This window comes from Thermobia domestica, chromosome 9, assembly GCF_964235325.1.
Source record: "Thermobia domestica chromosome 9, izTheDome1.hap1.1, whole genome shotgun sequence".
In the NCBI taxonomy this organism is placed as follows: Eukaryota; Metazoa; Arthropoda; class Insecta; order Zygentoma; family Lepismatidae; genus Thermobia; species Thermobia domestica.
Genome location: NC_137462.1, coordinates 170,119,395 through 170,143,685, shown reverse-complemented (window position 1 = coordinate 170,143,685; position 24,291 = coordinate 170,119,395). Strand labels below are relative to the sequence as shown.

The 24,291-nt window shown below is 34.1% G+C and overlaps 1 protein-coding gene across 1 annotated transcript in view; it reads left to right on the top strand.

Moving 5' to 3' along the window:
* LOC145695198 (arylsulfatase H-like) overlaps positions 1-23,879 on the top strand; it is a 40,608-nt gene extending 16,729 nt beyond the window's left edge. Inside the window, exons 5-8 of the mRNA XM_081772181.1 lie at positions 4,738-5,481; positions 7,436-7,720; positions 17,510-17,687; positions 19,028-23,879. Of these exons, the coding sequence (XP_081628307.1) occupies positions 4,738-5,481; positions 7,436-7,720; positions 17,510-17,687; positions 19,028-19,181 (1,361 nt within the window). The 3' untranslated portion in view covers positions 19,182-23,879. The remainder of the gene's footprint in view (positions 1-4,737; positions 5,482-7,435; positions 7,721-17,509; positions 17,688-19,027) is intronic.
* The last annotated feature ends 412 nt before the right edge of the window (positions 23,880-24,291 follow it).

Below are 24,291 nucleotides of genomic sequence, written 5' to 3'. Positions count from 1 at the left end.
CTAACTCATAGAGCGGAATGCATTATCACTCAGTGAGATAAGGAATTTAAGATTTCTAGCTGGTTCGCCCCTGGGGCTGAATCACCATATTATTGACCAACTGAGTCGCACAAATTCGTGGAAAGAATAAAAGGTAGCATATGCTACGATGACAAATGATTTCTTCAGTTAAAAGAACTTAATCATGTTTGTTTCTCGGTGTGTTTACTGTTCCTGTCTCACTGTGCCAAAGTTTTGGAGAGTGAGAGCACGATTGATGTGGGTTTGGATCCCATTGTTGTCGCATGCTTTAAATATGCTCCTGTCACATCGGTAGATGTTGAAAGGTCATTTTCGCGTCTCAAAGGTTAGGAAGTTTACTAATTAAGCTATGAAATAAAAAGAATTCGATAATTTGTATACAAAAGTGTAATGAATAACACATGTAGGTAATGCTTCAACGAAAAAACAATACGTACTGATAGAGGAAATATATTGAAGATGAAATATGTAATTAATTGAATTAAAATAATGTAATGATGATGCTATAACCCTAAACTGTTAGATTAACATTTGTACTGTAAAGAAAACTTAGGTAACACAGCCAGTGCCGGATTTAGGTTTGATGGGGCCCTAAGCTATTAAAAGTAATGAGGCTCTTTATATATATATCAAGCTTTCTTTTTCAGAGACAAAATGCCGCCAGTTTTGGGGTTTGAATATATGCTATATGGTAATTTATGGACCTAATAGATATCTAAATACGTTTACACTTCAAATACGTATTTTATTAACTTACATATTGATCAACTTACAACATTTACAACACATCGTAAAATTCTTTAGAAACAAAATAGACTCATAATCTAGTCTGTGGAAGCTTGCTATAACATAAAATAATAAGATATGTCAATATATTACGCAAACTGCAAATAATTATACAGGGCAAGTCAAAATGATGGACCCGATTTCAGAAAGCTATTCTGTGAAATCTAATAAATAAATATAATCGTGAGACACGCGCTTCGAAACGCTAACTTGCACAGTTTAGTTTCTACCCAATGTTTCTACTTTCTACCGTTAGGAGTCAGCAGCTAGCAGTTAAGAAAAATGGCGTTAAATGGAAGGCAGAGATCTTTCTGTGTGCTTTATTATCATATAAACAAATCTGTGATTAGTGTACGTATGACTCTATGTGATTTGTTCATGTGGGGTTTTGTAAAGCATCATGTTTACGTACCACCACTTCCATCAACATTGAATTACCTGCGTGTCTGCATCACAGCAGCCATTGCTGATATTGATTGATTGCTCAGCATGCTGGAAAAGGTTTGGTAGGAGACAGACTATCGGCTTAATGTGTACCGTGTTACGCGAAGTGCTTACATGGAGCATTTGTGAATATGTTCCAAGGAATCTTTGGCAGTTTAGCTTTCTTAGCACGAGTTTTATAGTAACATATGTTCGTTAGATTTCATACAATAAATTTCTGAAACCGGGTCCATCATTTTGACTTTCCCTGTATATAGCATTATTAGTATGATATTATAACCTACACACAATACATTATAGTTAATAGAATGTATTTATACAATAGCAATATCATCATAGTAATCCACACTGTTCATTGGAACAGCAGACTTTTATAGAGCTGCAAATAAATGCCGAATCTATAAATATTTGCAAAGCAAAAGGAGATTGGTGAGTTATAATAACGGTATCTCATGCAAAACAATATTGTCTACTCCACTCTGTTTCCAGTTTATGATTACTTTTGTCTATTTTGAAGATATCACAGAAAAAACTGTAAAATTAACTGTAGTTTAATTTTGTCCCAACCAAGCCCCTTGCAGATCTCCTCTGCTTCCTACTGCGCCAACTACAATCAAAACTCGGCGCGGTGGCTCAGTGATAGAGCGTTCACCTCTGGTGCTTGGGGTCCCGGGTTCGATCCCAGCCTCCGCCAAGTGAACTTTGTGGTGGACAAACATCGTGCTCGTGGGTTTTCTCGGGGTTCTCCCGTTTCCTCCCACTTTCTTCGTTCCACCATTTCACTCATCTCTCATCATCACCGTCTCCTTTAGCCTAACCGGCATAAGCGTGGGACGTAAAACTTAAAGATTTCATTTTTTTTTTACAATCAAAACTCCACTCCATGCTTCTCATGCTTCTATATGTGGAGGCCGCACCATTTCTAATTTCAAGTTGTTTCTATTCAGGATTTTTGGTAAAGTTTCAAACGTTTTCAGAGATCCAATGTAGTCTGAATATCACCTAGGATTAGTAAGTATTGCCTGAAGCTCAACTCCACTTTCAACCAATCGTATGAGTTTTTCAGGTCAAGTTACTAGAGTAACTCAGGCCAAAATGGAACGCAACTCCCGGAGACTACACGACGTATAGTTCGACGCAAATTTACTGAAAATCCTCGTCAAAATATCGTTGAAAAACGCCACTGATAGACTAAAATGATTATAAAACCTATAAATATTATACGTAGCTTCTTTTTACTGCGACGTGAGAAGATTTAGGTACTTCTCCTTGCTATGTAGTAACTAGTGCCGATAGACCTAACACATTCAGACTGCTGCATATTAACTTGCACAAGATAAATTCACTTGTGCAGTTCTGAACACAATAATACATAACAAAATACAGTGTGATGTTAATATATAAAAACGAACGACTCAGATGCCTAAAACGAATAATTCATGCTACTCTTCTTTCCTTTAGTGAACCATTATTAACACTCTGTAGATCACTATGAAAATAAGTGGCAATGATAGTAATTCTGAATATTATGAAAATACTTCTTGACACTACTTCTAATACGTACAACGAAATATCAATAATTTCGCGATATGAAAAGTATCGCCACTTAGGGTTGTAATTTCTTGATATTTTACTATTATTTTGCCAGCTTGTCGTTTTATGTCTTCTTCTTAATGAATTCACTGTCACTAGCACCGATTTCTCGTCGTGTTCGAAAGAGTACGAGAAAGGGCAACGCTAGAGTTCTATCAGCACACAAGTATAAGGTATTTTTTATGACACTTACCATGACACTTATACTGTGAAGTCTTATTAAAGTAGCTAAATGTAATGGCTGGGAAACAAGGTTCCCATTACAAGCGGAACTCTGAAACAAGGGTTCCATTATAAGCAGGGCTGGGAAATAGGTGCTCCACTAAACGCAGGGCTGGAAAACGGGATCCCATTATGAGCGGGGCTGGGAAACGAGGCCCCATTATAAGCGGAGCTGGTAAACAGGGGCTCCATTACAAGCAGGGCTGGGAAACTGCGTTCCCATAATAAGCGAGGCTTGGTAACAGGGGCCCTATTAAAAGCAGGGTTGAAAAACATGTCCCAATACAAGCGAGGCCCTCATTAATTGCTTCATAAGAGCCTAGTGCATAACAATACAAAATACCAGTGTTGTATATGCGTTTTATCTTATTTGCTTTCTCTTCTTATTTGGAAATTATATTGAAGCCAGTTTTTTTTTCTTTAATTTTTTCGGGACCCCAAGAGAGTGGGACCCTAAGCTATAGCTTGTTTAGCTTATACGTAAATCTGGCACTGAACACAGCATATACAAATTCACTTAACAAGCAAAATATTTTGTAACGGTAAAGAGATATTATATGCGGCAATACATAATGAGACATCAAACTTCAATTTATGATTTAGCTGTGCAAAAAATACAATACTTCATTCATCAAATTCAACTGTGATAACTCACTTGAAACGAATTATAGGGCCAATAACCGAAATATTTATTTCCGAAAAGTAAACATTTGAATTGATATCTCATTTGGACAATTGCTTGTATATTAAGTTTAACTTGTAATAAACAGTTCTGAGTGATTGACCGAAATACCCTTCTGGTTAATACAATAAGTAATTTAACAATAATCTAGTTAATTTAACGATACGGTAAAACTTTTTCAAGTTACAAATATAGGTTATTTAGAATGCTTAATATGTACTGCTTGTGATTCTAAAAGTACTTGTAGTATTCATAGCTCTGTTCATGTTGATTATAAAATTTATATTATAAGACAACAAAGTATTATTTACCAGAATTTTTTTCTGTAGCACACCTAATCTAATGTAGACCAGTAGCCCCTTTCATCGGTGCGTTAGACAGCAGCCTTATTGATAAAGTGTCTCGTTGATTATTTATTTCTTTATAGTTTAAAATTTTTGTCAGTGCTGAGGCATTATGAGACATCATCCTATAGTTTAACATGTAATCCGAATCTCATCAGTATATGTCCACTGGAATTGGAATCTCGTTTCCCACACCAAATGCGAGCATGCTATTTCGGCATAAAAGAACCCAGATATAGTATTTCAGCGTAAATGTTTGAAGAGGCTGAATAAATCTTGTCTGCAATATACCAACGAGAATAGAAACAAATACTAAGTTAAAAGGCACGCAAATTAAATATTAATGACTATATTAAATCCATCTCTATAGAACATTTTTCATAATATCTCATGCTGTAGATATAATTGATTAATGGAGCTTTAACATCTCTTTTCAGCACCAAGAACATATGAGACGGGACCTATTGCTTAAAATGGGATCAAAACTCAGGTTTTCCTTGACATTTAATATCCTCACTGAGGATCGAAACATTCACCTCGCGTTCAGAAAGTACGCACTGTCAATATATGTAAATTGTGTTAATAATTAACCGAACCCTTATAGTTTCCTTTGTATTTTCTTCTTTTTTTATTTCTTTCTTCCAGGAAAGTGGCATTTAGGATTTAACTGCGAAACATGGGGAGATCAGTGCCACGGTCCACTGGGGCATGGTTTCGATTATTTCTATGGTTTGCCACACACGTTAGAAGATGATGCATTTGAAGATGAGGATCATCCGTTCTTTATATTCCCTATGAACTCAAAACCACACAGAACTTTGGCAGGAACTTACGCTGCATTATTAATAATGATTTTTATACTAAATAAATTAGGATTTAAAGCATATTGTATGAAATTTTTTCTATGTGGAACACTTGTTTTTATATCTATGTGGTTTTTCTTGGCTCATTTTCGAGTGTATGAAAAAGTATGGTGGAGTACATCGAAATTCATGAGAAAGTTTTTAAAGAACGTTCTAATGAGAAATAATGAAGTTGTTGAACAACCAGTGACATTACCTGGTCTTACACAAAGGTTTGTGAGGGAATCTGTCTCATTTTTGGAAAATTCCAAAAGAAATAGAGCAAGATTTCTACTTTATCACTCGTTTGCGCACGTTCATACTCCGCTTTTTGCTGCGCCGGACTTTATTGGAAAGAGTCAGTGTGGGGCGTATGGTGACAATGTGGAAGAAATGGACTGGGGCATTGGTGAAATACTTAAAACATTAGATAGGCTTGATTTGGCGAAAAATACGTTCGTGTATTTTGTATCTGATCATGGAGCAGATATTAATTTATATGATAAAAGTGGACAGAGAGTTGGAGGCCACAATGGGATATTTAAAGGTAATTATTTATTATGTTACTTTTGTACTAAGTAAGCGTAATTGTTATTTTATGTTGAATGATTATAGGATTAGGATTATCAATACAACAGTTGCTTTGTGTAAAGATGGGGATACGACTATGCGAATTATATAGGGGTATAATAAATGATTTAAATTATATGTAAAACATTCATGATTGACATTTATTGGCACTTTGATTTATAAAAATAGTATAGATGAAAAAGAAACTCATAATTTTTCAGTGCTGGTAAAACTATCTCATAGCGCTAGGGAGCAATATGAGACAAATGGCTGCTAACAAAGAGAAGATATATTTTTGTTTCCTCAATTTTCATGTTAACCATCTATTATTAGGGATGAATATAATTTTCGTTAAAAGTTTGGTAAAGGTTCGCCCAATGGGCATACAATTCGTAAGTTATACTCCAATTGAAGGATAGAAGTTCCATCTGTAAATGAAAGTCGTCCGGCCGTCCACTAATAAGCATTGAAACAGTGAAATGTGTCAGTACCAGTTTGACACGTAGTCCACAGAAATCCACTGTCAGATCCAACAAGGAATTGGATATCTTATAACTGGTTGCAATTGTTACAGGCTCTGAAACGTTCACAAAATGATGTGAGTTTCTTTCTGCTGCGAGAATATGCGAACTAATGGAAACCGATGGTTTCATGGAATCACTGGACTGTTTCATTGTAACCATGAATGTAACTGAATATGTGCAAAAAGAAACATAAATTTCTGCAGATAATAACAAATTTATAAACAATGCAGTGTTACGTGCAGGTGGGCATAACGAGTTATTTTTTTACTAATTCTAACAATGCTAATGAACTCAGAATATGAATAACCGAAAATCTCCTTGTGATCATGAACCAAGAGAGAAAAAAATCCAAAAGTTGATGCCTAATGTCTTTATGATGGACAGGCCAATTTCTTTTTTCTTATTCAATGAAACGTTACCTGAGTGTATGATTCCACAAACCAAAACCTTTCCGGATATAAATTTTTTAGTGGATCGATATGTCCACATGACACTGGATGCTTTGCGTTGTTTATTTCAACATTTTCCGGGACACTGTATTAGGCGTAAGAGTATGTGAAAATGATCATACCGTTCTTTGTATATATGCTTGTGCGATATATTTAATTTTATTTTTTGGTGAAGGGAAGACTCTAGGGACATCGTGTAGAGAAATCATTGAACTTCCAACAACACATTAGTATAGTTTTCTTCACATTACTCGAGATATTTTCCAACGTGATGGGTGTGCCCTGAGCTACCAAAGAAGCTCATTTAGGGATAACAAAGACAAATGACGATTTGTTATACAAGATTGAACTTTAACACATCTTTAAGAAGAGAAACAAAATATTACATATGATATACAGTAATTAGTGAACGTTAATTTATTGAAACCAACGTCCGTTTCATGGTTTATTAAGTATTTTACATAACGATTCAGGGTTAGGAATACTGAATTTCAGATTGTTTAGGATTTCAGTCTCTTAAGGGACCAGTCATTATCACAAATGTCCCGGGAATTGAGTAATTCTGTTATACTAAACTTTTCGTCTTGACAATAGAATTATTCCTTTGAAGAACAACTTCAATATTTTTCTCTCCCATCTACTTTTAATTTCAATATGTCGTGATTAATGTCCACACAGCTAATTTTCTTCTCACGCTCTAAAAGTTTGTAATGTATTTCATAGTATCCATATTTTTGCTTCATCAATGTAAATTGAAGTATTGGATATATCTGTAGCATGTTTCTTATATTTCCGTTTAAATATTACACAAAGTGGTATTTTAAAATATGTCTGCGGCACTCAAATCCTGCTTTCATCTAAGACATATGGGATTAAGTTTGTAACAGATTAATTTTGAAATTCGTGTGAATATGTATTCCTCGTAATAACTTGTTTTCTTTTTGACTATTCATCACAGGTGGTAAGGGTCAAGGTGGAACGGAAGGCGGTATTCGAGTTCCGAGTATCGTCAGATGGCCTGGAGTAGTTGAGCCTAAAACATCAACAGAAGCAGTCACCTCTTTATTAGATCTTCTTCCTACGATATACGAGATAGTACGTGAACCTTTGCCTGAGGATCGAGTGATCGATGGGAAGAGTATGCTACCATTGTTACAAGGATATACGAACTCTTCACTTCATAGGTTTTTCTTTCATTATTGTCAGGACAGAATTCATGCAGTACGTTATATCCCAGATAATGGTAAGATTAATTTTGATGTCTCTTTCCTTCCTGGAAGCAAAGATGATAATAATAATAATAATAATAATAATAATAATAATAATAATAATAATAATAATAATAATAATAATAATAATAATAATAATATCATCAAACAACTCAACTTAGTATTCCTTCATATCGAAGATAAATAAGACTATCGGTGATGTTTCGAAGAAGAAACACTCATCATCGCCTTAAAAACATGCGCAGTTACACCTACGTATTATTTTACTACATAGGTCAATATTACCGTAGACAGTTGATGAAGATAATATGAACTGAGCACACTCAAAGGAATGAATTCAAAGGGAGAAATGTTAATGTACATAGTTCGTGATTCGAAAAACATGTTTTGTTTTTTTTAATTTTTTTTATTTATTTATTTATTTATTTAAGAATATACCAAAATACTGTGAATTCAATTTTTAGAATTTACCGAAGTACTTTGCACACTGCAATCACTTGAATGTTTCGAGTAGAAATGATATCAGTTAGAAATCGGACTAATGAAGATACAGCTGCGGGATAACAATACCCAGAGCCAGCGATTCTGGAGTGAAGAAACTTTTGAGCCTAAGTTAAAACCACAAGAAAAACGTGTAACTCTATCTGATAAAATAAGAAAGCTGACATTTCACCTCGAGTAACTCTATAATCGCTGTCTTCTTATGGAATTGTGCAAACACCGTGAAGATTTATAAAGGTAACTTCAGAAAAGTGCAGAACATAACTCGTACATTGCATACAATCCTTGCAGGCATATAGTACATGATACCTCATATACAATGAATCCCATCGTAAATCTCATAGAAGAGTATGTATTGTGAATATAACAGAAATTCATCAATAGGTTCTAAGTTTTTCAACAACATTAAAAAATGCAGTAATGTACGAAATAACGAGGTACATTACTCTACATACTTGACCGTAGATATGTACAGAACTCTACATATACTGTTAGAAGTGGTAACATCAAAGGGTGTTTGATATTACATTAGCCTTCTGATCAACTTCGATAGATATTTTGCAAAATAACTAAACTTCAGAATAGAGGACAATAGATACAGCATTCTAAAATTTTCTCTGGTCCTAAATATCCGGAAATCAGATATTTAGCTACTCATCATTGTTGTATGATACACCATCTTAAACAAATAAATTCACCAAAAAGCTTATAAAGAATAAACTTTGATTTAAACTCAAATCCGGTTATATTTTGAAATATTAATAAAATTACCGAAAAGCTGCGTAAGAAAATCGTTCCAATGAACAAATTATATTTTCACAGAATATATCTTTATAATTTAAACATTCCTTTCCTTTCCTAAACCACTTGATCATGGAAGAAGAAAAGAAGAAAGATAAAACTCAATCCAAATTATACAAATTGAAAACAGGAAAAGATGATAGATCCAACTCTAACTCTATCCGTCATGCAGAGAAGTTAGTAAATATTATTTAAATGAAATTTTAGCTATCATAATATTAACAATATGATCCGATCCATCATGTTTCATTAAGATATGGCAGGTATACATAAATGCAACCAGCAATAAAACATACGGAAACATACAATACAACAAACAATAATAAAAGTCAACCACTACCAAACATTAGATTAATTGTTGAACAACATGTTAAAGAACACAAAATTATATTGTAAGAGCATAAAATAACTTTAGTGAGTCCAAAAATTCTGAGCCATTACAACTTTCAATTCAATTTTCGCAACAAATACATCACGAGCGCTATCACAGTAAATTGCAATTATAGACATTTCATGATTATAAATGATTTGATATGTGGTCTAAGGTCTTGAAAAACTTCTCCAGCACCACTCGACCCTGGTAAGTCTCTTTCTGTTATTTTTCGTGATATTTTTATTTTTATTTCTACTGCTTTTATTCTCTGTGATCAAGACTCCAAGGGAGAGTCGAAAGTTCCGAAGTGGTGCAAGTGTTATTCAGAAATTGCAGAATCCTCTAAGTAAAGATGAAAAAGAGCTTTTTTTTTTTTTTTTTTTTTTTTTGGAACGGAGATTTTATTTTCATAAAAAAGTAGTTTTTTAATTTTTTAAAAGGGACGAAAATTTCTCTTTTTTGACTTCCTATGACTTTGTTATTCAAGTACCACTTTTGTTTCCCTGTTATGGATTATACAATTAAAAAGATGCGTTTACAAGATTCAGTACTTAGGAGTCCAGTGTTCAGTCCAGGGCTGGCTGTCTTGATGGTTTCAAACTAGTATTGTAGTTGTTACCACCAAATGTACGTTATGCAACCACTATATTCCAAATGTTGTTTTGATTGCCAAACTGTCTTATCAAGTACCTGGAAGTTATACATCTAGATGTGTGTGTTTCACTAGTTGTCTAAATTCCATTTGACAGGCAAAGAAAAGGTACCATAAACCAATAAATAAATACAGTAAATATATATATATATATATATATATATATATATATATATATATATAGGGTCTATAAGATAAAATATGCAGTGTTTATAAATCACAAACAGAGCTGAAGATAAAAAGACGAAACAAAAAGTGAGATAGAGAAATGTCAATGGTTGCATTTAATAGACCGTATATTTTTTCCCACCGTATGAGAAGGTATGTCATTTGATATATAACTGAATACATAGAGGAGAAATAAACTACTTTTGTATGTTTTTTTTTTTTTTTCGTGTGTGGAATCATTTACGAGATGGTAACCATTTAAATAAGATTTCCTGTAGGCAGATAAAACGTCCAGTTCTTATTAACCTAAAATACCTAAAGATAAAAAGATAAAACAAAAAGTGAGATTGGGAAATGTCATAGGGCGTTTTAATGGAGTGCTCTTTGTCCCATAGGGCTTCCTCTCATGGGACCCTTAGGATAAGCCAAATATTTTAAATGGGAAATATATGATTGAAGAGGAGATCATGAAAAAACAAATATGAGAACTTCAAACAACTTTCGTAGGATAAAAAATCGTGTGGGGGCACCGTTAACAAATTGGTTACTATTTAAATGCTAGTTATTGTGCAGTCACATAAAATGTTTCAGTGCTTAGAAATTACAGAATCTGAAGATGAAAAGATGAAACAAAAAGTGAGATATTGAAATCTCGTAGGGCGCAGTGAATGGAGCTTGATGTTTGTTCCACAGGCTCCTATAAGGGTCATTGGGGTCAGTCGGAAGTGTTAAATGGGAAGTTATGTCATTTGATATATTATTGAAATGATCATGAAAAGCCAACATCGATTTCTATTTCACTTCACGAAATTCTCTTTTACACTGAACACCTGGGCTTGTTCGTCTGAATTTTATGATATCTGGTTTGGATTTGTAGTCTTTCTTCTGTTCCATGTATTAATAACTACCGTATAAGAGCTCATATTTTAATGTATCCATTTTATAAACGATGCCCCATACGAAACAAAATATCTCACAAAAGTTGTTTGTTTAAACATGATCTGTCAAATCACATACCTTCCTATTTACAATTTTCAAGTGACCCATCATAGGGGCTCATTGAGACAAACAGTATGGTCTATTTAATGCACCCTAAGACATTTACCTGTTTCATTTTCTTGTTTCGTCTTTTATCTTTGGTTGTTTGTGATTTATAAGCTCTCGGCCTTTTATTTGACTGTGCAAGAAATCTTATTTAAATGATGGCCATGTCGGAAACTGCCCAACACGAAAAAATATTTCCTGCAAAAGCTGCTTGTTTTACCATTATCTTTTTAATGATGTATCAAGTGACATACCCTCCTATTTAAAATTTTCGTGTACTCCATGAAAAGGAGCTCTTTGGGATAAAAATGTATGGTTCATTAAATGCAACCTATGATATTTCCCTATCTCACTTTTCGTTTCACTCTTTTATCTTTAGCTGGAGGTTTTATCTCATTGTGCAAGAACTCATTTAAATGGTGGCATTGCGTAAACGGTGCTCCACATGAAGAAAAAAAAAATGTTTTTTTCTCCATGGTCTTTCCAGTGATATGAAATTACAAGTCTTCCCGTTTAAAATTTTCGAGTGACCTCCGAGTGCCCCATGACAGGGGGGCTTGCGAGACAAACAGTACGGTCCATTCAATGCGCCCAATGACATTTCCCAATCTTACTTTTTTGTTTCATCTTTTTATCTTCAGCTTTTTGTGATTTATTAGCACTGGACATTTTATCTGATACATCCTGTATATTATTTTGCTTACTTTTCGTTAGTCAGTTTAGAAAATAAAGCTATAAACTGCTATTTTGGGTATGATGTTAGATTAACATCGTTACTCACTTAATTCCTTCTTTCTTTACTGTTATATAAAAAATGAAATGAAAATTTTCAGTGTAACGTTCCACGATTATGCCCTTTAGGCTGAGAGAGATAATAATTACACGAAGTGAATGATGATGGAAGAATTGGTGGAATGAGAGAGTGGGGGGAAAAGGGAGTGCCCTGAGAAAACTAACGGGCACGATGTTGTCCACCACAAACTTACTTGGCCGGGATTGAACCAGGGACCCCACGCACCAGAGGTAACCGCTCTACCACTGAACCATCATGTCCCTATTACTCGTATATCGTGTCAAACTTTTTTGAAATTAGGAATTTGTGGATAGCGTTTCAAAAGTTCTCTCCTTTGAATCTTGCTGATCTCAATAATTATTATATTCAGTTATAATGAAGTTTTAGTTTATTCATAAATTTTAAATGGCCATTTTGTTCCACGAAATCTACATTTTTTGACAAGATGTTGGTAACATTATTAATGTTTTCAGTGAAACATTTTTGTCCTTGATTAATCTAATAGCTCTATAAACAATTTGTTGGAAATGGAGTGCGTTCACCGATTTTCACTTTTTCTGTCTAATCGAATAACCGAGTTGAATTTTTTCGGAATTTTCTTTTCAGAATGTAGTAATTAAATGTTCTTTTGTGTTATAATGGGAAAACCAAGGTGAAACCTACTTTTATCGCTTCATTAAACTTGAAATATTTTAAAAGCTCAAAATTTCTAAACAAAGAAGACGTGGAATAAACTTCATTTTTTGTAAAGTAATCCGTTTTCTTTCAAAAGAGCCGTTTCTGTCCGAACCCTTGAATCTCTACCTGTAAGTAGAAGGATTATATGAATTCTGTCTTTCAAGAGTGATCCTATCATATCCGTTGTTCTTGCTGAGTAGAAGTAAATTCAGTTTCCTTAAATAATTTCTCCTGTGAGTACTCGAATTTATACGCCCACAGGAACATATTTATCCATTTTTTTAATATTAGATTGAGCAGATTTTTATGCTTTGCTGTTGGGTTTCTATAAATAGAGGAAACAAATGTATTACTTATCCTGTGAAATAGCAAGTCGTAAAAAGAAGAAGAAAAAAGATAGAATTTTCCGTTTCGTATTCAACTGCGAATATAAATTTCAGATCAGTTCTTTGAAGTTCGGAGAGAAGAAATGGAGTTGGTAGTCTGTTGTATACTTTAAGTGTTTCATCAGTCTAACGAAATTATTTTTAATTTTTTTTTTTTTTTCATAATCTTGCTTTCAAAGTGATTAATAACTATGTCAGTGACGAAGGAGACACGGGACTTTCCATAGCAAGACCGTCTGTTGCTTGTGTTTGATGTCTTCGAATTAAAGTAGTTACATTGTTTTTTCTGCTTTAATCTCTGAAATTTTCGTTAACTTGTCTCTTCTACCTTAATGTCTGAAATTTTCGTTAACATAAATTTCAGAAGCACTAAATTTGTTTGTCCCAAACCAGGACTAAGTAAACAAAATAACAAAATCCAAAGGAATAAAATTGAACGTTATAACATCAGTTGATTCAAGCCATAAATTGTCACCATTAACTATGGCACTTTTACGTTCTATAAAAGAAGTTTGGTGGTTTGTCTTATCTTAAACAGAATGGTGAATGCAAAAAACCATTCATCTACTCAAGGACTTCTTTTATTTAAATCTTTTACTAGTATTCTACGCACTTGCAGTTGTAGAATACTAGTAAATACTCTTCTTCCCATTTAAATACTACCCATTTATACTACTACTACTACTACTACTATACTACCCATTTCAATACTCTTCTTCTAAACAATTTATTTTGAAACCTATTGTACAGTATCTCACTTCTCCATAGGCTATCCACCTAACAACTACTTAAGTCGGCATATATAATCTTGTGGTACTTTCCATCCAACAGGCACATATTTGATAACCAACATCATAATTATTATCGATGTCATATTTGAACTTCAAAGTATTTTATATGTATGAGGATAGCAAGGATATGTAGCAGGAAATTGTTTGTAAATATGCAGGTGACAATGTTGCAATATTCATATTACATAGACTTTTGTTATTATTATTATTATTATTATTATTATTATTATTATTATTATTATTATTATTATTATTATTCTACTGTTTATTTCCATCTATATTGGTTGCTAGTACGTAGTTTATTGCGATGTGTTCTTAGTGTCTGTGGTGTATTTTTTTGTGAAAATTGAGTCGAAAGTACATCGGTGTTTTCTAGAAACAGTGTAACAAACGCATGCTGTTATTTTACACGAATCAGAAATTACATTAGCATTTCGTTCTTTTGGATCCTAATTTTCTTCCTTTGACTCTATCCAGCCAGTACTTATCTAAAGATGTGACAGGAAAGACATTAGAGCGAAAACAGGAACTTGGAGTAAGATTCGAAGTGAGTTATTTAATATAAAGTACATAGTTGCTTTAGGAAATCTTTCTTGGTTCGGTTTCAGTTTTAAAATGTATACTACCTGCTGAACTGCTGTCACATAATATTCTCTCTTATTTATATTTTCCAATTGATTTTATAATAATAATACATTTCTGTAGATCTTTTTTTTCTCTCTTTAAATTGTTTCCCTTACGGCCAGTTTAAGTATCCAGATTCAAATATTTTCTATACAACCTTTGTTGAACTTTTACAACAGACAGATATACGAGGTGTGGCTAGAAAAAAAAACGGACTGGTGCTACAAAATATTTTATTGGACATTTTGCACAATGGGAACTGTATCACCTTCAAAGTACTCCCCTTCACGACCCTTACATCGTTCCATACGATTCTTCCATTGTTGGAAGCAGTGTTGCCAGTCATTTTTTGAAATCATGTTCATGACATCCGTCGCTTTTCTTTTCACGGCTTCTATTATCACAAATCTGACTCCTTTCAAGGCTGACTTCACAGTGGGGTATAAAAAAAGTCACACGAAGCAAGATCCAGCGAATATGGTGGGTGATCTAACAGTGGAATGCCTGTTTAGCCAAAAATGTCTTAACTAATAGGGCCGTATGAACAGAATTGTCTTGGTGCAGAATCCATGACTTCGTTTGCCACAAATCAGGTCGTCGTCTTCTTACTATCTCACGAAACGTTGTCAGAACATCAAGATAATAATTTTGGTTTAGAATTTGACCCTCGAGTAACCAATGAACGTACACGATCCCACAGATGTCGAAAAAAACAATCATTATGGCTTTGAATTTCGACTTGTTCATTCGAGTTTCTTCTGGCGTGGAGAACTCGGGCTCTTCCAATGCATTGATTGGCGCTTTGTTTCAGGATCGTACGTGAAAAACTACGATTCATCACACGTAATCACTTTGTCTAAGAATGTAGGGTCCTTTTCAATGTTTGTCAAAATGTCAGTACAAATGTTCACTCGAGCTTCCTTCTGTTCCAATGTCAGGTTTCTAGGCACCAATTTTGAACACACTTTACTCATGTTCAAATTCTCATGTAAAATTTGACGAACACTTTCTTTGTCTATTCCTGTGATGTCGACAACAGCTCTAATGCTCAATCGACGATCTCTTCGAATCACATCATTCACTTTTTGAATGTTCGTTTCTGTTCTCGACGTGCAAGATCGTCCTGGACGCGGGTCGTCTGTGATCACTTCTCATCCCTCTTCAAAACGTTTAAACCACTCAAACACCTGTGTGCGTGATAAGCAATAATCTCCGTAACTGATTTTAACATATTGTACGTTTCTGTTGCGGATTTTCCCAGTTTGCACAGAAACTTCACATTAGCACGCTGTTCCATTTTAACGCTCAGCATTTTTCCGACGGAGCACAGACGTACATTCCGCTTTGTACAAAGACCACAGCAAAACTGATTGATCTGCATCCAGGGCAGTCTGTCATTCAGTAGACAGGGTATCGTGCTATAGGATCATGCATTGCTTTACCTTCATGTACGCGTTGCTTGCCAGTAGCTAAATCAATCCGGGTTTTTTCTAGCCATACCTCGTATATATATATATATATATAAACACGTCGTGTAACTTTTCTCCTGCTAATAATTTCATAAGTAGATCAGTTACAATACTGTTTTGTGTTACTCTACAATACATAAAAACATAAAATTTGACAACCCATTCAAAGTTATTTGGAATAGTACACAAAAAATGTGTCAGTATTGTGGACAGTTGTCATTGCAGTGGCATCAGCAATGCTGTTAAAATTCGAATGTATTGATCATTCACTTCTATTGCCAGCGTTGCCAGACATACGAAAATAGATCTGCAGTCTTCCAGTCTTTACTATAATTAATTTTATAGCTGTCTGAGGACGAAGCAGAATACATCCAGTAGTGAAATTGGTTATAGGAAAATTATTTCATTCTTCATTTTCTTTTGTATTTCTGAGAGATGAAAAAATAAAATGTTCATAATTTATATATATATATATATATATATATATATATATATATATATATATATATATATATATATATATATATATATATATATATATTTACGTAAAAGTGTAAATCTACCAAACGTTTTAAACGTACATTACGTAGTATCTTTAATTTATGATACTTTTTATTATAGTTGAAGACGAAAGCAGCTAGTATCCTTGTTTATTTAAAGGTACAGATTACCTCATATTTATATAATTTGTAAAAAATACAACAATTTACTGCATCCAAGCTTACTTTAGTCCCATTAAATTATTACATAGCAATTTGTCGCTTTCGTCAGTAACTCCGGAAAATTCACTTGAAAGTTTTTTTTTTTTCACTTTTTAAAATGTCGTTTTGCACTTTTTTCCGTGTTGTGCTCTGTTGAAAGGTAACGAAGTTGAAATTCTCGTTAATGTAAATATTTGTGTTCGAACAAGTTTTCTTCTGAACGATTTACTACTTCAGACATTTTGCAACGACAGCATAAAATGTTCTTTACTCAGATTTTATTGTAATAATTGCATTATCTAGAATTTAATTGTCTTTAAAAAAAAGTAAGCAATAATAAAATAATCTATATCTATAAGATATTTAGAGTATTAAACTGTAATCGAGTACATCAACGTATGCATTTTAATGCACTGATTTATATAAGAAAGTAAATATTAAAGTTGTTCTGTATGCGGTTCATCAATTATCAGGCGTACTAATCTACTTAATTTCGAGAGGAACAATACGAATATGTATCAATTGAAGAAGTAATCCATAGAAAAGGCTTCGTAAGAAAGAAAACAGTAAGGTTTGTGAAATATTTAACAGTAACTAAAACTCCACGACGTACCATAAGAAAGAATATTTGCTTTCTTATATAATCAGATAAATGAAATTTTAAAAATATACATATAGATACATACAGTATACAAAGTACATCATAAATGTGCTCAAGTTCCAAAACAACTTTATAAAAGTTATTCTTAAAAAATGTACGTACTTGTATTCAGTATTGTCCAGAATTAATTGACCTATTTATATGTGTTTGATCATTTACAGAAGATACAGTGTATAAATTAGTCTATAAAAGGCCTAAGTATATTCCTGGCACACAGAGATGTAAAGGGGAACTGTGTACTTGTTATGGTGAAGACGTGACTACTTTGGCCGTCCCTCAGCTTTTCGATATTCAAGATGACCCCACAGAGGAAAGGCCTATTGGCTCAAAGTCAGAAAGGTATGTAAATTCGACATTAACAACATTTAGAAGAAAATTTCCCAATTCGTAACTATATCTTAACTTTACTTATTTAACTTAACCTTAACTTAATTTATTTACCATTCATTTTACCATAATTTGATTTCTGGAACGGAGGAAGGTGAGACAGGAAATGAGAAAAACGCTTATCTTTTTGATGCTCCAGACTATGTATAAACCGTGCATCCAAGATTAAACTAATAGAGACTCAACTTCTACTAAGCTGTATTACATGCAGAAACGTGCATTTTACTGAATAAACCTTTTTTATGTATAAGCAAAAGTCTGTAACAGTGGTCTAACCAACAAGTGTTTTGTAGAATCTCATTAAAATGATCTCTCTGTTAGTTCTAAAACGTTGAGTGCATAACTTTGCAGTGAAGTTGAGAAACCACTGTAGGACAAACTTATCCCAACAAAATTGTTTCTTTCTTATTCTAACAAAAACCAAAAGCTTGTTATTTTAAGTAGATTTTTCTCCGTTTTTCAAAAATGTGGTTTAGACTATTGTTGCGCTGATCCCTTCAAGTTAATTAAAATAAGAAGTAATAGTGTCACAATATACATCACATGAAAGACTTTGGTTTGGTTTTTGGTAAACCAAATTAAGTAACAAGCTAAATTTTATGAAGCCTGGGCCTAAATATAGCATTTTACCTCAAATTACAAGAAGATTAGCAAATATTTGAAAGTAGAAAATATTTAAGTGAGCAAATTTGTCAAGTAGAAAGTCATATAGTTTCATTTTAGCGTTGTAATTCCACAGAGAGATTAGTATTTTGCATCCTGAACATCATACTAACTTGCTCATCTATACATCACTGCGGGTAGCCTATCAAGCAAGGGTAGCAGCCATAATTACTCCCATAGAAATACCTGGGAAACTTTTTGATCGTCCATATCTTGAGGCCAACTGGATGGATCATCGCATCAACAACTTGATTCCTATCCTTTGACTCTCTACATCCTGTTCAAAATTGATGGGATCCGTTAAGTAGTTCTTGAGATTTTGTATTTCGTAGACGGACAGACAAAATAAATCTGAATGTATAAAGGAGATTTTAGTAAAACCAAACTCCTTAAAAATCGAATTTATCGTAGTGCAAGTTTTATTTCTAACAACTTGAATCGATTGTGTAGCAGTCTAAATACATTTTATGATTACTGAAAGCGAAATATAGGCAATAAAATTATAACAACTTGCTTTCATATATATATTTCTTCTCTTTAATTATATAATCTTGAATGTGTAAGGTATAACATGAAGTACAATACTTAAATCTGTGGTGAAATGTTCTGAGAAAATGTTTATTTTGCAGGTATGCCTCAGTCGTATCTGTTATCAATGAAGCCTTGAAGAAGCATTTGCAGGATTTTTTCCCTCAAAGTCAGTTATGTAACTTCTGGAATATATTTCCATCATTGTGGTTACAGCCTTGCTGCAATTTTCCTGTTTGTAAATGCAAAGAATAAATGGTCTGATTTATATTTCAAGCCTTGATGAAAGGAGTGAAACTTCTTTACGACAATATCAAGAATATTTGAATCCTGTCTCAGTAAAATGTTCATTGTAGCGTTTTTTATCTTTCTATTTTATTTTTGGTGCTATTATTCGTGCCTGTAGTTGCACTTCCCGCGTATTTTCTTATAATTAAGCAGTTCCGTCTAGAGTTTACATTAGACTATTAATTGACTTCCATCATTCGTTTGCAGTCTACTTAAGTAAACGGCAAGTAGATAATTCCATATTTCTAGTCAAGTAATTTGCTCAAGTTATATTTACTAAAGGTTTATATAGAATAGACAATTATTGTGTTTACTAAGGAGACAAAATGCAACGCTTAAACAATGTTCACAGTATTTGAGTGATAGTTAAAGAGAGACTATGAAACTGTCAATAAAAGGTGGTGATAAGGCATATACGCACATTGAGATAGTAATCATTTCTGGAGTCCTTGCGTCTTTCATATGAGTGTCTGTTCAAGTAAGTCCACTTTTTCTGCGTTTTATTTCTTGCAGCGCCACAGTGGAAAAGAAAACTTTGTAAGACATACTGTCATAGAAATATAAGAGGATATAGCGATAATATTTTCTAAAATTATTTTATTCACATAATTTTCAAAATAAGTGTTATATTATTTACATTTTCATTTTGTTTTATAGTTGAAAGGCTTGGTGGAAGAAGGACCTATCTTACTCTTCCACAAAAATTGTTTTCCATGCATTATATGAAAGCTGATGCCATATTTTATGTGTGGTTTGAATACCTTTGCCGTGGAATATGCCAAACCTTGTCTAATTTGCTGAAATTTGTAGAATAATGCATTGTTGTTTGTCTTGAAATCTTCGTCTGCTTCTTTTCCTCCAAGTTGAACTGTGAGATACGCCCTTTTCCCACCAACTGGAGGTACACTCCTAAGTTATTTTATATTTTACGAGCAAATTATGTTTGGACTCAATTATTTCTATTTTGAGAATTCAAGTAATCTTCAAAAAAAGAAATAAAAAAGGGAAGAATTCATGAAGAGCTCTCCCAAAAATAAACTTTACCCCTCAATGTTTTATGTAATTTTTTGTTCATTTAATTTTTATTTTGCAGTTTTCGTCTTTTCAAAGGATACTATCTTTACATTATAATTGAAATATCGTCAACAATACTGTATATATGATGGGTAACAGGTATATAAATTTGTTTATTGTAACAGTAGGACATTTTTACAGGTTATTTGATCTCTACAATACATTCCCTTAGTATGCCCTTCCGCTTAACATGACATTCAGTAATTTAATAAATCTTTTAACATGCCATCACACGTAAGGAACTCGACAATAACTCATAGTGTTAAAAGAAACTAATAACACGCCTCGGATATTTCATTTTGAAAGTTGAGATTCGTGTCATATATCATAAATATGGGTGTTTTGTGTGAGTTAGAACATTTTATATTAGTATTATATCATTTTGGATTGTTTTCTTTGATATGAATATAAAAATGTTTATTGCTGACTGGTGGTTAATTTTCTTTATAAATTGTGTATATAAACATTGTTATATATAGTTAAGTAATGAATTGTGCAGTTTCTCTCCTTGCTTTTATCTTCTGTGTTTGACCTAGGTAGGATTTATAGGTACAATAAAAATACATAATTGTTGTAACATTTCAACATTATTATGAAGCCTAAAGTAACAGTAATATTGTATGTTATTGTATCTTTAAACATGCAGATGATAGAGGTTTGTACTGTTAAAATTCGAGTAATTTTATATTTGGTCATCAAGCATTCGGACAAAATACTTATTAAAGATGTTAGAAAAACTCGTACTAAGGGCACTCGGTTAAGACATCGAGAAAGAAATTGCATTCTGTGGAGAGAGATACAGCGTATGTGGGGGAAAAAAATGGAAGATTCGTATACCAAGTCAAAGATGTTATTGGAGGACTAATACACTGGAGAATGTTTTTGAAAAGAAAGGTCAACCGTGTATCTTATATACGTACTGACAAAATAGTTGAGCTCCCAGGAGTAAAATGAAATTGCACGTGTTGGAAAGTCGTGTGACTGTACTGTAATTACTACAATATCATGTGCAACAGACAACAGAATTGGCAGTACCGTATTGTGGTACTAAGTCAATAGAGCGCGGCATCCCCTCGGACCTGGATATATGCGATACTGAAACAAGTATGTCCACAACTGTGATAACTGAGTCTCGAAATCTCACAGACCGGCTCTGGATCCAAGTTACCAAAGCAGATTTCAGATATGTTTAGATTGAGACAAGTTGCTGGTCACGGAAATACTTCAACGTGACGCAAGAATTTCGTAGACACACTTGTCATGTATGTAGCAGCATCGTTTAGTTGAGAGACTGTCCCAGGGTGCTGTTGCAGCAGTGGTAATGATGTATCGTTATTCCGTTATAGTCTGCCGAATCATTACCAGAAGTGACTTGAAGTCATGTCCTATTTCTTCCCATAATATGCCAGGACTAATGCTAGTGTGACTCCTCAACACGTTGTCAGCATTCATACTCTCTCGTCAGTGTTGCCATACTTGCACATGGTAGTCATTAGAATGTAGACTCAAGAATTATTGTTGATCATGATATGACGCTACTCTTCTTAGTCCATATCTTCTAGGAACACCAACCATCTTTGTTACGATGTTAAGAACAGTTTACGCATGGAAGTTCGAACATGGTCCAGCCATCGAGCGATGATGCAGGATGAACGAGATGATACAGAGAGTCTTGTATCTGTGTCCGAATGGCGACCAAGTCATGACGTTGCGTAATGCTTAGTGTACAATACTGCGATCCTGGAGTGGATTCTTATTTCGGATAACGGAAACGAAAATGGTTAACAGTATGAACACATTGAAAAAATAATTATACCAAGTCGAAACGTCGACAAAACTAATACCACTTAAGCTAAGGATAATACTTGAAAATTGATAGGTATGCATTTATTTCATCGAACTAAAAACAAATCATAAAAGATGATTTTGGGAAACTTTAATATAATATTAGTTTCCCCATAGAACACAGAGAAAAACTCAACATGATACAGAAGTTTGTTTACTAAACCGCAAGATTTTTAAGGTTATCTATTCAAGTGTAATACATGTGTTAAGACACTTATATAGAAATGAGAAAAAGGAATCAGATGAAAATAATAAGTACGCAAAAAAAAAAAAAAAAGAAAAGAAAAATCCACAATTCTTCAAAATAAGGACTATTGAACAAAACAAAAAATATAGAAACTACATCACTGATAAGATTATCCATAGAAAGACATGTACCCAATCTGGCCATAAATACTGTTACAAAGTTCCAGAGGTGCAGCACTGTCCGTTGTATGGAGAATACATGAAAGGTGCGGTGATCATTGTGAGTGCTGCCGTAGAAAGGGAGACAATCCTTACAGGCAGAATGGAATAGGGTTATTACTAAAATTGGATAGCAGTGGTAACATTATACAAAGCTGGAAAGCCAATGGGCAAAAGTTTCAACACGCTTAAGAAATTGAAGATCAGTCACATGTTTGTGTACTGCACAATCCAGCTTTACTTTAAGACTGGGTCCGTTCACGATCGTCCCAGAGATGGCCATCTATGAAGTGCAAGGACTCCCGAAGCTATTATAGTAGTGGCAGCGCATGTGGGAAGAAATTCCGTACGGAAACAGACGGTGATTACTTTGATATGAACATCTCCAAGGGAACGATGTCCAGGCTACTCAGGGAGATCTAGGTCTTCGAGCTTACTGACTGTCAACGGGAAACTTTCTGATGTCTCGTCCGAAGACATAAAGGAAGCGTAGATGTAAACGCCTGCTCAGCATAGTGAATAATGGGCATAGACAGATTTTCTTCATCGAACCGTTCACCATCAAAGAGAGTTTGAAACGCCAAAATGATAAGGTGTGTGCCTCATCATCTCGGGAAGACAGAGATAAGATTCTGAAAATCCAGACAGGTCATTATTTCGGGGCAGGTGTGATGGGGAGTGAGCTATGGTGGCACGACACGTCTTTATTTTTGTGAGAAACCCACGAAAACCGTTTTCGGGTGGACCAAAACCTATTCAGAATGCCTTAAGTACTTTTCAGCAAGATTCTGCTCCTGCCCACAAGGTGAAATCAACCCAGGAAGGGGTGAAACATTCTGCCTGATTTCATATCCACTAATGACTGGCGCCCTCTACCATCCATAACCATAATCCCCTGGACTACAAACTAGGTAGTGCTTGAAGATATTCCCTTCAAGAAGTCACTCCACAGTAGACAGTTTGAAGCGGTCTTTCTGGCTGCGATAGCGACATTTCCTCTGGAGGCGGTGCGTTCTGCAATAGGCGAGTGGAACGCCTTACTCTCTTGTGTGTGTGCTAACGACGGACCTTTTTAAAATACGATTAGTACGAACTTTTATCAGAGCATGTATTCTTCACAGCCTTCAAACATACTAAATTACCCTTCAACATGTTGCTGGTGCCCACTTTTCCTTTATTACAGTATTTACAGCCAGACTTATTACATGAAACCTTTTTCAGCCGAATGAATGATTGATTACTTATGGAGAATAAGATAAATTCACTTACTTTGACATGGGCATTGAGGGCAGAAGTTAATCTTAACCGTCATTACTAGGGTCACCAACTTTATGATTTATACAGCTGTAAATTATGCATTATTTTTCCTTACATTATGCTTCATTATGCTTTTTCCGAAATTATGCCTTATTATGCTGTTCCTTGAATTATACTCCATTTTTACCCATTTCTGGTACATATTTGTTTTATTTTACTCGTTTTTCTTTCACAGACATTAAAAAAGTATATGCAACTATTCATTTTTCCCACTAAAAATTACATCAATACAACATAGTACCTTATTTTGTGCAGTTTTCCTTAAGCGGTGTTTCGAAGAGGAAACATATACCTGGACAGTAGACTTGTCATATTTAACGGTGCCGCGGTGGCTTAGTGGTAGAGCGTTCACCTCTGGTACATGGGGTCCCTGGTTCGATTGCATCTCGCGCCACGTGAACTTTGTGGTGGACCGTGTGCGTGGATTTTCGCGGCG